Raw genomic sequence first — 15,533 nt, forward strand, 5'->3', positions numbered from 1 at the left:
TTATAGGAGTGGCTTCCCTGGTGGGATGGAACCAAAACAATAGCCTCCTGGCACCTTTTTGGAGGGGGGAGCATAAGAATGAATTAAGAGCCTGGCTGCTGGATCAGACCAATGGCTCACCTAGTTCAGTATTCTGTTCTCACAGTGGCTAACCAGCTGCCTATGGGAAATTTTCAAACAGGATATCAAAGCGGATTGTGAAATATCAAAACAAGCATAATAATCCACCATTGAAACACAATCACCAGGTTAAAACAGCATCAAAGTGCAGGAACGCAAAGAGTCAAAAGTAACACACAATAGATTAAAATCAGCAACAACAGAATCAAAAGCTTATTTAAATAAAAATGTATTCAGATGCCAGCAAAGCACAAAACAGAGAGGAAGATAATCTAACCTCACCCTTCAATATGTCAAAACAACATACATGTATTCAAATTTAATCAAGTAATGAATCAACTAAAAAGCAATGCCATCATTTACATGGCTACTCAAAAGTAAGCCATTGCATTTAGCAGGACTTACTTCCATGTTTCAGTCTAAAAATACTTGAATTTGCTGTCAGCCTTAGAATAAAACAAAGTCGAGTGTGTGGGTGAGAGATAATGACACAGCAAAAGATTTCTAGATAAAATGTTGATTTCCCGTTACAGTGTGTGGTTTGCTTCTTTCTTTTTTGGCGATTGGTTTTAGGTGCTGCTCACTTCCTAATAAAGGAACTGTCCTACCACAATCTGGAGCTTGAGCGAAATCGGCAGGAGGAGCTAGGCATTAAGCCCCAAGACATCTGGCCTTTCATCGTCATCTCTGATGACTCCTGTGTCATGTGGAATGCTGTAGAAATGGATTGCTCAGGTGACAGAAAAAGGTAAAGGGCGGTTTCTTTGGGATGGCATATTGACTAGGCTCCCTCGAGTGATCTGATTTTGAACTGTTTCTCTGGCCACTTGCAGCGAATACACATGGACTGAAAGGAACATTTCCTTGAAGCAAATTCTTCAGCATATTGAATCAACTCCAGATGTCACCCACTATGCCTTGATTGGGATGAGGAAGTGGTCAAGTAAAACCAAGAGCAGAGAGATCAAGGAGCCGTTCTCTTGCTGCCATGTTCACGATTTTATCATGCTGAACGTGGACCTAACGCAGAACGTTCAGTATAACCAGAACAGGTGAGGCAAGGCTGATGAAGTAGATTTTTTTGTCTCTCATAGCATAAGCCACACTATATCTGATAGTCCCTAAGGAGCTGTAACCTCCCTCTGTTGTTTTAGAGTTTCACTGACTTCTAATGCTTTTCTGGGCCCAGTTTGTAGGTCAAAAGTGATGGTTTTGAACCCCAAGCCCTAAATGGCTTGGGACCCCTGTACTTAATGGAATGTATTTTCCTAGAAGTACCCACACATACCCCAGATCATATAAAGAGTCCCTTCTGTGTGTGCTTCCTCATTCTGAAGTAGAGAATGGCAGCAAGAGAGACGGTATTTGCAATGGTACCCCACATTTGTGGAATGTTTTCCCTAGGGATGCCTGTCTAGCACCTACCTTTAATGTCTTTTCAGCACCAGGTACATACTCATCTGTCCTTTGGGGGCTTCTAACATATTCTCAATATCTTGCTTTTAGTCTGTATTCAGTTGACAGTGATCAGTTTTAACTGGTGGGGGCGTCTTTTAATTTTTATATGATTGTGTTGGTGTCGATATTCATTTATTTCTGCTGCTTGGCTTGATTAATATTGTAAGTTTGTATTTTAACATATTGCTAATTCTTCTTTTGATGTGTCGTCAATTCTTCCTTTGCACATCGCCTACAGGCTCGTTGCACAGGGCAACGGAGAAACATAACTAAATAAAATGAAATAAACAGGGCCAAATCAGATGTGGTGATTAATGTGTCTTTGCATTTAACTTGCACATTAAAACAAATGCAAATGTCAGTTCTTAGGGGAGGTGACAATTATCGGAATCTTGGCAGGTGGCGAGGAGGAAGTTTTTACTTTTACTTTCCTGCTGTGGTCCTGATGAAAATAACTTCTTTGAATCCCTCACTGGCATCATGTGCAAAAGTTTTCAATATCACACCTGGCTTATTTAATTTAGAGGGGGGGAATTATAAACAGTTTATCTATGTGGGGTTTGGTCCTTAATCTTGCAGCAGTGCTGCCTGGCAGAGCACTGATTCCCCTTTTCTGTCAAATGTCATCCCATTTACTTGATGTCTTGGTTTACACTCTTCCTTTTAAAACTGTATCCACCATTGTGATGTCTGTGCAGTTTGAAACACTTCAGCTAATGAAGGCCTATTGCTTCTTGCATTCTGCGTCCCCTCCGCCCGACAGGTTTGTGTGTGACGATGTGGACTTCAACCTGCGTGCCCACAGCGCTGGCCTCCTGATCTGTCGGTTCAACCGATTCAGTGTCATGAAGAAGCAAATTGCCGTAGGCGGGCAAAGGTCCTTTCATATTAAGTCAAAGGTCAGAATTCGGAAACTTCTGCGAAATCTCCCACTTTTTGTTTTGTTCTTATAATACAGTGGGGCGGCGGGGGGAGAGAAAGGAAAGACGTTGGTGCAACGGGCAAAGTCACTCATTTGTGCATGTCGGCTTGTTTTCAATTTTCATTGGGAATATGTGAAACAGATAGATCCTGTTCAGCCTTTCCAAACCTCCCATGATGAGGGACGAATGCAGACTGTTATCTGCTCTGTTTCATCCTCCTCACCTGCCATGCTGGTGGTGTAGTAGTTAAGAGTGGTAGACTCGTAATCTGGGGAACCGGGTTCACTTCCCTGCTCCTCCACATGCAGCTGCTGGGTGACCTTGGGCTAGTCACACTTATCTGAAGTCTCTCAGCCCCATTCACCTCACAGAGTGTTTGTTGTGGGGGAGGAAGGGAAAGGAGAATGTTAGCCGCTTTGAGACTCCTTCAGGTAGTGATAAAGCGGGATATCAAATCCAAACTACTACTCCTCCTCCTCCTCCTCCTCCTCCTCCTCCTCCTCCTCCTCCTCCTCCTCCTCCTCCTCCTCCTCCTCTTCTTCTTCTTCTTCTTCTTCTTCTTCTTCTTCTTCTTCTTCTTCTTCTTCTTCTTCTTCTTCGTTTTAGAGGATGATAGTCTGCTGTGGGGGGAGCATTTGTATTTATTTAGAATCCAGATTATGCAGTTCACAGCAAAGAATACTAATGATAAGCATTATTTTATCGTTGTTTTTCTTTGTTGCATGCTCTGCAGCAATTGATAAGAATCTTATTATCTGAGCAGTTGTTGTTGTTTTTGTAAGTGTATACCGTTCCAGGAAGAGCCTTGTTGGCTCCAAAAAAAATAAAAGGCTGAGTGATTCTTAGAGGGGAGGCTGTTAGCTTCATGCTAGTGCACCAGTACTGCTTGCAGAAGCGGCCAGGTTCAGTTCTCAGCACCTCCAGGTAGGCCCAGTCTGAAATCCCGGAGAGCTGCAGCCCATGAGTGTGGACAGTACTGAGCTGGACAGATGCATGGTCTGACTCAGAACAAGTCCGCTTCCTGTGTCTCCCTACGAATGGTTCTTAAGTGAAGTGGTAGTGACACAAGTAAGGGCCTGTGCTGCTGAAGTCAAAACTCTCATCGGTAGGGCATTCTCCTGCCAACACATACTTAATTAGAAGGGCACATGCATCCAAACGATGTGAAGCCAGATGGTATGAGGTTCTAAGTCATGTGGGGAAACCTGTGCCTGAGTGGAGGCTCCCCACTGCATAGCTTCACCGTGCCCCACACCCTTAATACATGGAGAGCACTGCGGCCAGGTGACAGGTAAATGGTGGAGGGCATGGATGATTTAGCAAGGGGTTGGACTAGATGACCTTTGGGGTCCCTTCCAGCTCTCCAGTTCTATGATTCTATAGGCCAGCTAGTCATGTCGTCTTCGCTCTGCCCTCTTTGCTATACTAATCGAGAGAGGTCTTGAAGACCTGAACAGGACCCTATGTTTCATTGTTTTTTATTTGAAGAATTTCATTTATAAAAAGATACAGAGTGAGAAAAGAAAGAAAGAAAGAGAATGAAGGGGGGGAAATACTGTTACGTTACCATACATTAATATACAGGTGTGTATATCATTATCCTAATACACATAAAATTATCAGTAACCTAATACATTCTGGTTACAGGTGGGTAGCCATGTTGGTCTGCCATAGTCGAAACAAAATAGAAAATTCTTTCCAGTAGCACCTTAGAGACCAACTGAGTTTGTTCTTGGTATGAGCTTTCGTGTGCATGCATGATGACTCTTAACGGCTGCAATTAGTCTTGCAGGGAAAGGCAAGGGGTGAGATGGCTAAAGATAGCTTTGTTATGTATAATGAAATAAGAATCCAATGTCTTTGTTCAGACCAGGTTTCTCCATGGTTTTAAGTTTGGTGATTAGTTGCAATTCAGCCACTTCTCTTTCCAGTCTATTTCTGAAATTTCTTTGTATTAAACGACTCTTAACGACTCTAATACATTCTGTGTAAACTCACCCCAAATATCATTCTATTTATCCAAAGAAAGTCTGCGGTCTATAAGCCGTCCATCCATATGTGGCCAACGTTGTCACTGGTGTTAATTGTATTAACCTGTAGGGAGCTTTCCCTTGCATTTTTAATCCGAATGTCACACTCCCCCTGTATCGCGCTTCCCCTTTAGGTGTCGGATAACCCCGTTTCAATCGCCCCAGCCCAGTACATATGCGCTCCCGACAGCAAGCACACTTTCTTGGCTGCTCCTGCTCAGCTGCTGCTCGAAAAATACCTCCAGTATCACAGCCATCGCTTCTTCCCTCTCTCGCTGAAAAACTACAGCCATCCAGTGCTATCCGTGGACTGCTACCTTAATTTGGGACCCCAGGTAATGCATTTTTGTTTGTTTGTTTCTTCATTTATTGAGCATGATAGACAGCTTCCTTTGTCTCCCCGTGCATGTCTGTAGGACATTCTCCTGCCAACACATATTTAAAAGCACGTGTGTCAAAGTGGATCAGGTTCCAGTGCAGGTGCAAGGAGGATGAGCTGTTCCTTCATGCTCTTCTGAGGAGCCTTGTGCACATGCTATGAGCTGTGGGTTCAGTGCCATGCGGCATTGTGATGGCGCAAAACAAATTTTATTTTATTCTGCCATACTCCCTTCCTCTTCCCCCCACGAGCAGACATTCAGAACCCCCTGCCCAACCAAAAAGAAAAACCCAGACGAAACCAAAGTTGGGAGCAACCCAATACCCCCTTTGGTTCCAAGGTTTACTTAGAATGCCATGGAGAGATGGACTGGGAAGTCCTAGGAAAAGGGATAAAATATGGATATTGTATGATGTGTATATAAGTTATAAAAATGCATAAATGATTTTTAAAAAATAAAACAAATTTTATTCACCACGACAAGAGTCACACGCCGTTTCAAAATGTTCATATTCTGAATGGTTGCAGATGTTTCTTTGGGCGCAGTAGTTTGATCATGCTAAAATTAGCTGTGCTTTAGACTGAGGGGACCATAATGCCTGCCTTTGTTCCCCTTGCAATCAGATTGCAGTTTGCTATGTCAGCTCCCGACCTCATTCTCTGAATGTGACTTGCTCTGATATGGTATTCAGTGGACTACTGCTGTACCTCTGTGATTCCTTTGTGGTAGCAAACTTCTTGAAGAAATTCCACTTTCTGAAAGGTAAGAACCAAGTATTGCTGACACAACAAGCTATGACTTGTTTCTGACATCTTTGCTGTGAGAAAGAGGGCGGAGGGGACCTTCTGATCCATGCCTTACTATCATTTGCAGATATACTGATGCCAGTTTTTTCCCCTTTTGTTTTAGTTATTTAAAATACTTTGATGTTATAAAATGAACAGGTCAAAATTTTGTGCCACCATCACCCCTATTCACAACCTTGCTGCGGTTGGGAAGACTTGAATGTGTGATCCTTAAAAAAGCTTTCTTCTACCAGGTCAAACTATCTAGCCCAAGGTTTCCCAAAGTATGGGTCTCCAGCTGTTTTTGGACTACAACTCCCATCATCCGCAACCACTGCTCTTGCTAGCTAGGGATGATGGGAGCTGTAATCCAAAAACAGCTTGAGACCCAAGTTTGGGAAACCCTGATCCTAGCCCAATGCCTATTCTGGCAGCTGCTCTTCGAGGTCTGAAGCCCAAGTCTTTCCCATCACCTACCTCCCCACCTTTTGAAGTGGAAATTCCAGTGACTGAACATAAACAAACATTTTTCTGGCATTCAAAATCCAGCAAACATTAAGAATTCAGATTTGCATCCTCGGTGCCAAACATAATGCTTATGAGAAAGAGGAGCTCCTGGGAAAAGGGGCTGTTCAGTGCTGGGACAGATATTGCCTGGGGAGAAGGAAAATAGGGCATGGCACAAGGCCAAGTATTCACTTCAGTTGTCAGCAAGAGCTCTGAGTGTTCCAAAGATAATTTCATAATGCCTTACTCAACAAAGGGAGGAAGATTTAATAGGAGTAATTACTTTGCAAATGGGGGAAAGTGTGACTCCAATCCTATGGCAGATGTGGGCAGAAGGAGGGGCGCATTAGACAGTTTCCAGTGGAACCCCTGGAAGATGTGAGCAAAAAAACTGGGTGGTCTATCCCCTTTAAGACCGCTTTCCCCCTTTGAATGGCACTTGTTGTTTTAAATTGTTATTTAATTGAGAGGTTAGATTTTAGGCCTATGTTGCTATCTATACTGACCTTATTGTTGCATAGAAGCATAGAATCGTAGAGTTGGAAAGGACCCTGAGGATCATCTAGTCCAAATAAGCTGTCCCATAAGGGGATCGAACCTGCAACCTTGGGTGTTACCAGCACCACACTCTCACCAGCTATCCTGGCTGCAACTCAGTTTTATTTGCAGTTATTTTATCTGTATGCGCTCTATGATTGTAAGCCACTTGGGACCTCTGCAGATATCCTTTTTTTTTTTATAAAGATTTTTTATTATTTTCCAATAAAACAAAGCAAAAAACAACAACATTACACAAACATAAACACAATAAAACATAATACATAATAAACAATAGAGAACATAAAATAACAAACCAAGAAAAAAGAAACACATACAAACCTTAATAAACACCTATCTTTGTTTATCTTCTTATTTATATCTTCTCTCTCAGGGGACTTCCCCTGTTCCTTCCGCTGCCTTTAAAATCACATATACTCTTTAGGTAGTTTTATTTCTTAACCCTTTAACATATACCCAATTTCTTAATGCTCTTTAAATTTACTTATTCCAATATAGGTCATAACTTATATCCTATATCTCAAATTCTACTTAAACCATTAATTCTGTCACATCCAAAATTTCTTCTAAACCATTTTATCTAATATTAACCTGCTAAAGCCGATTCTTCTAAATAATTCTGCACAAATATTCAAACATTCAATTTAACACATCTAAATAAATAGTCCTTGAATTTCTTCCAATCTTGCGACACCTTCTCCTCCCTCTGGTCTCGGATTCTAGCGGTCAGTTCTGCGAGTTCCATATATTCCATTAACTTCATCTGCCATTCTTCCACTGTTGGTATCTCTTCACCCTTCCAGGTTCTTGCCAATAAGATTCTAGCTGCTGTCGTGGCATACATAAAAAACACTCTATCCTGACTGGGTATCTCTTCATTGGTCATGCTCAAAAGAAATGCCTCTGGTTTCTTACTAAAGGTAATTTTCATTACCTTCTTGAGTTCATTATAAATCTTATCCCAGAAAGCATTTACCCCTGGACATGACCACCACATATGAAAAAAGGTACCTTTCGCAACTTTACATTTCCCACACACATCTGACATTTTAGAGTTCATCTTAGCTATCTTAACTGGTGTCAGATACCATCTATATAACATTTTCATTATGTTTTCTCTTAAGCTATTACAAGCAGTAAAATTGATACCTTTCTGCCACAATCTCTCCCAGTCCTGCAGATATCCTTTTCATCACCCACTCATGATTATTTGTGCCCATGGTGCTATCAGGGAGGCCAAAAACAAGATCCCGTTTTCATTACTATTTGTAACTGAAAATGTTTTGGGGCGGTTATACCGCTTCATTTCCAGTCAGTGCATATCCTATATGTGGTGCATATCCATGCTGCTCACTGTGTTCTGGGTTTTTCTTTTGTCTCACTTTGGTTGCAATAATGTGGTAGCACTGGGGAAGCATCACAGGACTAGTAAAGCAGAATAAGTCCACTGTTGATGTGCTATTAATTGTTGCAGAATATACCTGCAATAAAACATCAGTCCGGGAGGCCTTTGCAGTCAGTTTTTTTTTTTTGAGCAGGAAATGTAGAAAGTGATGCACACATGACAAAAAACAACAACAACCTATAATAACGATAATTTCCACAGGTGCCACTTTATGTGTCATATGCCAAGACAGGAACTCGCTGCGCCAAACAGTCGTCCGACTGGAACTCGAAGACGAATGGCAATTCCGACTGAGAGACGAGTTCCAAACAGCCAACGCCAAAGAAGACAAGCCCCTCTTCTTTCTGACGGGAAGGCACATTTGATGGGAAATGATCATGCGGCATAAGAAGCTGGCTTTTCTCTGACCAAATAAAATGAGTTGCATGAAAGAAAAGAGGGAAGGGTGGGGAAAAGAACTGAGCTCTTCACACAATGTTTGCAAAAGGAGCTGCTTCGCAGGAACAAACGTTAGGCAATTTTGAAATATTTGTATTAAAGTTATATTTTATTTGACCAATTTATGTTTATAATTCCAAACTTTTGTTAGTAACCTTTTTTTGTAATTTAATGAACCTAAGAAAGTAACTCCCGTTATATTGAGGATGTGGTGGGACGGAGCTACTACATAATATTTCTGTTGTTTCCCACTTTTGTTTTTGCTGTATATATTATACAAATTGTTTCGAAACCAGACACTTGTGGCACAGCTTCAAAATTATGAGATGTAGATGTAGATTCTCTCCTCCGTGTTGTTGTAAACCTAGGGTGCCAGTGTAGTAAAAAAAGAAAGTTTCATTCTTAGAAAATTGCTACTGATTAGCAAATATAGCATTGCTAAGCTGCTCTATGCAGAGTGCTAAAGGCAGAATTAACTGGGATGTTCTCCAGTGCAAACCCCATAGAAATGAATGGGATGTGCTCAAAAGCATTCATTTCGTGACAGGTATACATAGGAGAACATCCCAGTGGAGAGTGCCTTATATGTACTTATTATAATGAAAGCTAGCTTTCCATCCTAACCTCAGGACTGCTGGCTGCTCTGCATAATTTTAAAGAGGCAGACTTTTTGTAATATGTAGAAATGTATTATAGTGACCTTTTCTGATTTATTGAGAATATTGAAAGCAGACGGTTGGAGTTGTTTTTAAAAGTCGGAACATTTTAGTAGGTAGGAAGGTGTCTGAATGAACTGGTGATTAGTTAAAGGAAGTGTTAATATCAAATTGTTGTTTAAAAACAGATGGTTTGTTGCACTGCCCACCCTAAGACATCTCAGGTTTGCTGTGCAAATAAAGACAACCCCTAGGATGCATTTAGTAGTTCTCTGATATTTAATAGCGCCCCTCATTAAGTGGTCTATTGTTTGGTGGGTTTGAGGTTTCTTTTTGTGGGAATACATAGAAATCAGTCCATCAGTAAAACCTTTCAAAAATAATAGTGAGGTAATACCTTAATTTTGAGTACGACCAACTAAAGCATCACAAAATATTTGTCAAGCTTTCAAGTACTGTATCCCAGAGGTTTTTACAGCTGGATGTTAAACAAAACAAGTGGGTTGTCCCCTTTTCGCCTTCCCCAAAAGTGGGAGGAGGGATTTTGGGGGGGGGAGGGCTGAAGGGTTAAATGCCATCTCCCCACTCACTTGATTCCTGGTCATGATTCCTTCCCCAACTTCAGAAAAGAAATTGATAAGAAGAAATGCTATTGGAAATGGAAGCAAGAAAGTTGATTCTGCAAGAGGAAAGAAGGGCCATAGAGATGGAAATGGCTGGAGCTATCTATACCAGTCCCAAACCTACTGCACCTTCTGCCTTTTCACTATACAGTGGTACCTCGGGTTACAGATGCTTCAGGTTACAGACGCTTCAGGTTACAGACTTCGCTAACCCAGAAATAGTACTTCGGGTGAAGAACTTTGCTTCAGGATGAGAACAGAAATCACACAGTGGTGGTGTGGTGGCAGCGGGAGGCCCCATTAGCTAAAGTGGTACCTCAGGTTAAGAACAGATTCAGGTTAAGAACGGACCTCCAGAACGAATTAAGTTCTTAACCCGAGGTACCACTGTACTAAAAGAAAGGGGGGGGTTTCTGAGCTTGGGGGGAGGGGAAGGAAACAGGGGAAAGGTGTTTTGATCATGATACCATGCAGATGCCCCATAAAAAGAAAAGCAGCCTTGATTTGATTAGATAGTGCTGGGTGCGAAACGGGTTGCAGATTGAACCAAGAGGTACTGAGACAAAGAGGCAATGGCTGTCCCATCTCTGAAACTGTAGAAGTCAGCAGTGGTTCAGATCTGCCTCTTTCACTAAGTGGAACACATAGAGCCAGTAGGGGCCCATGCAGTGGGGCAGAGCTGCAGAGCTACTGTTTACCTGGTAGGGTACTGGGGTTGGAAGGTGGCATGGTTGGGGGCATGTGAGTGCAGCGGAAGGAGCATTCCTGAACATGCCCCCCCTCCCCACCTTAGATAAGCAGCAGCAATGCCAGTATTGGAAGGGCAGTTCCACTCTACTACATGTGCCGTGATTTGTGCAGATCCTTTGTAAGGCAAAGAGGGAAATTAGCTGGAAACTAATTTTGGACTGGCCTTAAAGCACACGAATGACAACTGTGAAATTGTATGTAGGATCCCCCATAGGTCAAAAGACATGCACCTGCTGCTTAACCTCTGTACTGAAACTCATGCACTGTTTATGGCGCTCCAACTTTGTCCAACATTGTCCAAATATCCGTTCCACTTGTAGAGAGTTTTCCGTCATTGCAGTGACTTGAATCCTCAACTTTTGCATCCTCTTTTGGTTCCTGAGAGGAGGGAGAGGGCTGAGGCAACATGCCTTGATTTTACATAAACCCTTAGATATTTTTTTTAATGCTCTTTCGGTTATCAAAGTTTGACTGTGTGTCTCTTCCACACCCTGGCAGCCACTGTTGTTATAGAATATAGCCAAAGTTTGGGTTTTTCCTACATGGTCACATCTTTTCTGTAGGAACTTTTTTCCCCCCAAAAGGAGGAATGTAACTCCCCTCCTCAGATCCCATGTTTCTGATCTAGGACAATGGCATGGTTCCTCATCTAGGATATTGGTGTAACAATAAAGAAAAGAAATCCCTGTGCCTTCCTAATGTATTTATTAAGGGTGCTGGGGGTGGTTAGGACCATCTAGACAAGTACCATTGATCCTATTGTCACATATGAAAGAGTCTTCACAGTCATTGCATGGTTCTGACACCTATTTCATGTTGTAAATTCTCAGAGCTGGTGGAGTAGGCTTGCTCCAACAAAATTGGAGTTTCTTACTTGGCAGCATCTAGCCCAAGGGGAACATGAAGGTCTACCCCAAAGCTCACTCTAAGTCAATGAACATTGACAGCTTTAGGTTTTGCCTGCTCGGATTAAATGTTATGGGTAGTGACTCTTCCACCTTATAAAAATGGTCATGTGGAAGTCTAATGGCTTGCTTTCATTTGAGGCTTAGACTTGGAACAATGAGCCTGCCACCATGCCGCAGATGGAAGTAGGAATACCCTGGGGTAACAGGACATACCTCACAATGCACCAACTCATGGGAGGGAGGACCAAAACTACACCCATGTGGTAGCTACTCTATCCAGCAAGCTGTTTTAGAATGATCCCATCCTGATCAGATTATGTAATGTGATTTGTCTTTTGCCTGGTTTGGTTACTCAGTTAATAAACATTTTCAGTTTTGGCTTTTGAAGCTGAATGCTCCTTTAACCTTCACTCCCAAATAGAGATGGGAAGCCTTTCGAAAGAAACTGGAAATTTTTTGGGGGAGGGGGGCAGGTTCCCCCCCCATTTTCTCCCAAAGGCTTTGGGGGGGAAAGGGAAAAAAACCTGGTACCCCCCCCCCCAAAATTCAGTTTTTTTCCAGGCCTTCCCATCTCTAATCCCAAATCTTGATTACTCTTGAATTCAAAGGCAATAATGTTAAGTCTCTGTGCACACTAAAATCAGTACTTATGAATATCTCTCCCACTCACCCCTAATCAATTTGATTGCACCACTAGTGGAGTAATTGCCAAATTAGGATAATATGGTGTGTTTTTAAAGCAAAATCAAGCTGAACTTGCTTGGGAATTGTGGTCAAATACTGAACTCCACAAAGTGTATACAGTCACCATTATTTATTCAGCACTGACTCTGGGAATCGGCTTGTAACAGCTCACTATAAATAGTAACAGTAGTTATATAACCAGGTGGAAAGATTTCACATCCTTTACACATGGAACAACAGATGTATCAATAAAGATTAGTGCACCAGTCTGCATTTCGTTTCCATGAGTTATAATTATGGAGCTGACTTGATTGACTTAAGAGATGCATCAGGACAGAACGGACTGGGACATTTAACCAGAATTGGTGCAAAACAGAATCACAATGTGCGCATTTCAGCAGCGAGAGCTTTGACCCAGTAGGAAATCATTGCAGTTTTTAAGGATGCATAGCATACTTCCAAAGGCAGGTCTCAAATCAATTGTGACATTATTCACTCTGTTAGTGAAGCATTCTGCACATGCTAGGCTCTTCTTGGAAAAGATTGAAAGGTTGGAACGAGCTCCTGCCTTCTCCCAAACCAAGAGAGGCCAATGTCTGCATACATGCTGCCCTTGAGCTGCAAGGGAATTCTATAAACTTTGCCACAGGCATTTAGACAACTATTTATGGTGTATTGTTATCTCTACAATTACAGTAGTAGTTGTGGTGGTGCTTTTTATACAGGCCTGTGGGAGGAATTAGAGCAAATGGGATTTTGAGGGATTTATGCACCTGTGAACAGGCCCCTCAAAGACACTATGGTCTAAACCACAGAGCCTAGGGCTTGCCGATCAGAAGGTCGGTGGTTCAAATCCCCGCGACGGGGTGAGCTCCCGTTGTTTGGTCCCTACTCCTGCCAACCTAGCAGTTTGAAAGCACGTCAAAGTGCAAGTAGATAAATAGGTACCACTCCAGCGGGAAGGTAAACGGCATTTCTGTGTACTGCTCTAGTTCGCCAGAAGTGGCTTAGTCATGCTGGCCACATGACCCGAAAGCTGTACGCCGGCTCCCTCGGCCAGTAAAGCGAGATGAGCGCCGCACCCCAGAGTCGTCCGCGACTGGACCTAGCGGTCAGGGGTCCCTTTACCTTTTATGCCCCTGTGAATAGGCCCCTCAGAGACCGAAGGCCCTTTGCCTCAGGTTCATCTGCCACACTGGTGCCGGGTGTGCACGCCATCATTATCTTTTTTTGGGGGGGGGGGCACTACTTATTTTTTTCTGTGTTGTTCCTGGTAAGAAGGGAGACACGTGGGCAGGACCAGCTTCAGAACACGATGGGATGTTCCTTCAAGTTTTTGGGCACCATTGTGTGTGTTGGGAAGGGAGTTGTGAGGGGAAAGTTGTTCCGAAACAGGTTCAACAGAAAACCGAGTCCCTGTGAATCCTTTTGCTAATCCTGCTTACATCATTTCAGCAAAAATGGAAAGGGGAAAGCCCAACAGCCTGCTGAAAGGGATAAAATTAAGGTTAGGGCTGCTTCACAGTGTACACCAATGAAACCAGGAGGCTTGAGAAGTGCTTAACTTACAAGATCATGCTGATTATGCCTAAAAATATCCAGATGTGCTTAGGAAAAAAAATCTCACACAGGAACTTGGCTGCCTGGACATAAATGTGATTCTTCTAGCACATGAAGATTATCTGGATACAAGTACCCTACAATCTGAGAATTATGGAGACCCAAACTATCCATTTCTTCCCAGTAGCAAATAATAATAATAATAATAATAATAATAATAATAATAATAATAATAATAATTTCTTCACTATCCCTAATATTACTGTCAAAAGGAATTACGAAAATCATGGGCCCTAAATCAGCCTGCTGAGAAGCAAAAAGGGGGGGAATGAGACGGCTGCTAAAATGCTGTATTATGAAAATCATGGACTCCACATCAGAGCTCTGCTAGCCTGCTTGATCATCTGGCCAAAATGGTCTTGATCTCTGTCAGATAATAATAATAATAATAATAATAATAATAATAATAATAATAATAATAATAATAATAATAATAAATAATGTGAAGAGTTAATCTTTCTACAGACCACCTCATGGCCCATTGGTATGAGAATCTAGGCCAACTGAAAGCATTTCTGTTCGTGAAAGGTGGTCAGCCAATTTATTTATTTTTATTTTTTTTAGCTGACCTTACCCAGTGCAGTCCCTGAAAAGCTTCTCCTGAGTATGGAGACTTCAGGACAGTATGGGATACAGTGCTGAAGGCTGCAGTATGGGCAGAGGGATCTGGGTTTTTGTGTGTGGGAACGCAGATACATTGCCTGATGCTGGCTGAAGTGTTTTCTGCCACTCCACAGAAGCCACCAACTGGGTGATGCAAGCTTGCACCCCTTCCTCACCCCCAGTTGAAGCGTCACTGTCTGAACAGTCTAACTGAGGTACATCTTGTTGGAAGCTCTTCCCCCTGAGTGTATGAAGAAGAAGAAGAAGAAGAAGAAGAAGAAGAAGAAGAAGAAGAAGAAGAAGAAGAAGAAGAAGATAAACACCTCCGTTTTTCAGGGAGGCTTATGACTTAACAAGGCTACTTGAGGCGTCAGTTGCGAAGTGAGTGTGCACTGCCTTACAGAGCTCATGTTTCTTGTCCTGGCTGAGGTTCCAAGAACTTGAGCAGGCTAAATTCGCAAGCAAACTTGATCACAGGGAAATTACTTTCTCTGGATCTTTGTTGTCAACAACGCATTACTTAAAGGCAGCATTTTTTAATTCCGGCAGAAGCTTTAACAGCCCCTGGGCAGAATATTTCTCTGGTAATGGAGGAAAGAGAGCATCTCAAGATGCAGTCTGAAGACACTGAGTCACCTTGGTCTTGGGTAAGGTCTTTAATCTAGAGTTTCAGGAATAGCATGCTGAAGTGGGAGAAAGTTCGATTCCCCTCAGCCAAGTTTTTTTTTTTTAAATCTGATTGTTTACTTGGTTTTCTTTTTTCTTTTCTTGAGTAAAGATAGGATAATATAATCGGGAATAGTTGTTTTGTTTTTTTAAGGTTTCCTCTTGGTTTTGTTTGTGATGCCATTCTTTGGGGCAAGCCCAGCTGTTGAAATGGCCCTTCCCCAAATTTTATGTGGGGTAGATTGTAGTAGGACATCGCTGTAAGAGACACGCAGCATTGATTAGGCTTTATACTGTATCACAGATTTAAAGGTTAGGAAGGCCTTTCCTCCTTTACTCTTAATTTGGGGGAGGGGGTTAACATTGCAGCTCTCTTTGCTCATAGAAGATGTATACCATTCACACAGAAGGCAAACTCT

General features: G+C 42.2%; 1 protein-coding gene and 1 long non-coding RNA gene across 8 annotated transcripts in view; both read left to right on the forward strand.

The window, feature by feature from the left end:
* GREB1 (growth regulating estrogen receptor binding 1) overlaps positions 1-9,530 on the forward strand; it is an 81,833-nt gene extending 72,303 nt beyond the window's left edge. For 4 of the 7 annotated variants that reach the window (XM_033143112.1, XM_033143116.1, XM_033143113.1 and 1 more), the window contains 6 exons: positions 694-868; positions 954-1,172; positions 2,342-2,477; positions 4,666-4,866; positions 5,535-5,673; positions 8,368-8,725. In XM_033143112.1, coding sequence (XP_032999003.1) covers positions 694-868; positions 954-1,172; positions 2,342-2,477; positions 4,666-4,866; positions 5,535-5,673; positions 8,368-8,531 — 1,034 coding nt within the window. In that variant the 3' untranslated portion in view covers positions 8,532-8,725. Of the gene's footprint in view, positions 1-693; positions 869-953; positions 1,173-2,341; positions 2,478-4,665; positions 4,867-5,534; positions 5,674-8,367 lie in introns of all 7 variants that reach the window. The other 3 variants (XM_033143119.1, XM_033143118.1, XM_033143115.1) reach the window with 1 other exon arrangement.
* Positions 9,531-14,745: 5,215 nt separating this feature from the next.
* LOC117044601 lies at positions 14,746-15,176 on the forward strand. Its single transcript, XR_004426303.1, has 2 exons — positions 14,746-14,829; positions 14,998-15,176. It is a non-coding gene; the product is annotated as an uncharacterized LOC117044601 (long non-coding RNA).
* The last annotated feature ends 357 nt before the right edge of the window (positions 15,177-15,533 follow it).

This window comes from Lacerta agilis, chromosome 3, assembly GCF_009819535.1.
Source record: "Lacerta agilis isolate rLacAgi1 chromosome 3, rLacAgi1.pri, whole genome shotgun sequence".
NCBI classification, from domain to species: domain Eukaryota; kingdom Metazoa; phylum Chordata; class Lepidosauria; order Squamata; family Lacertidae; genus Lacerta; species Lacerta agilis.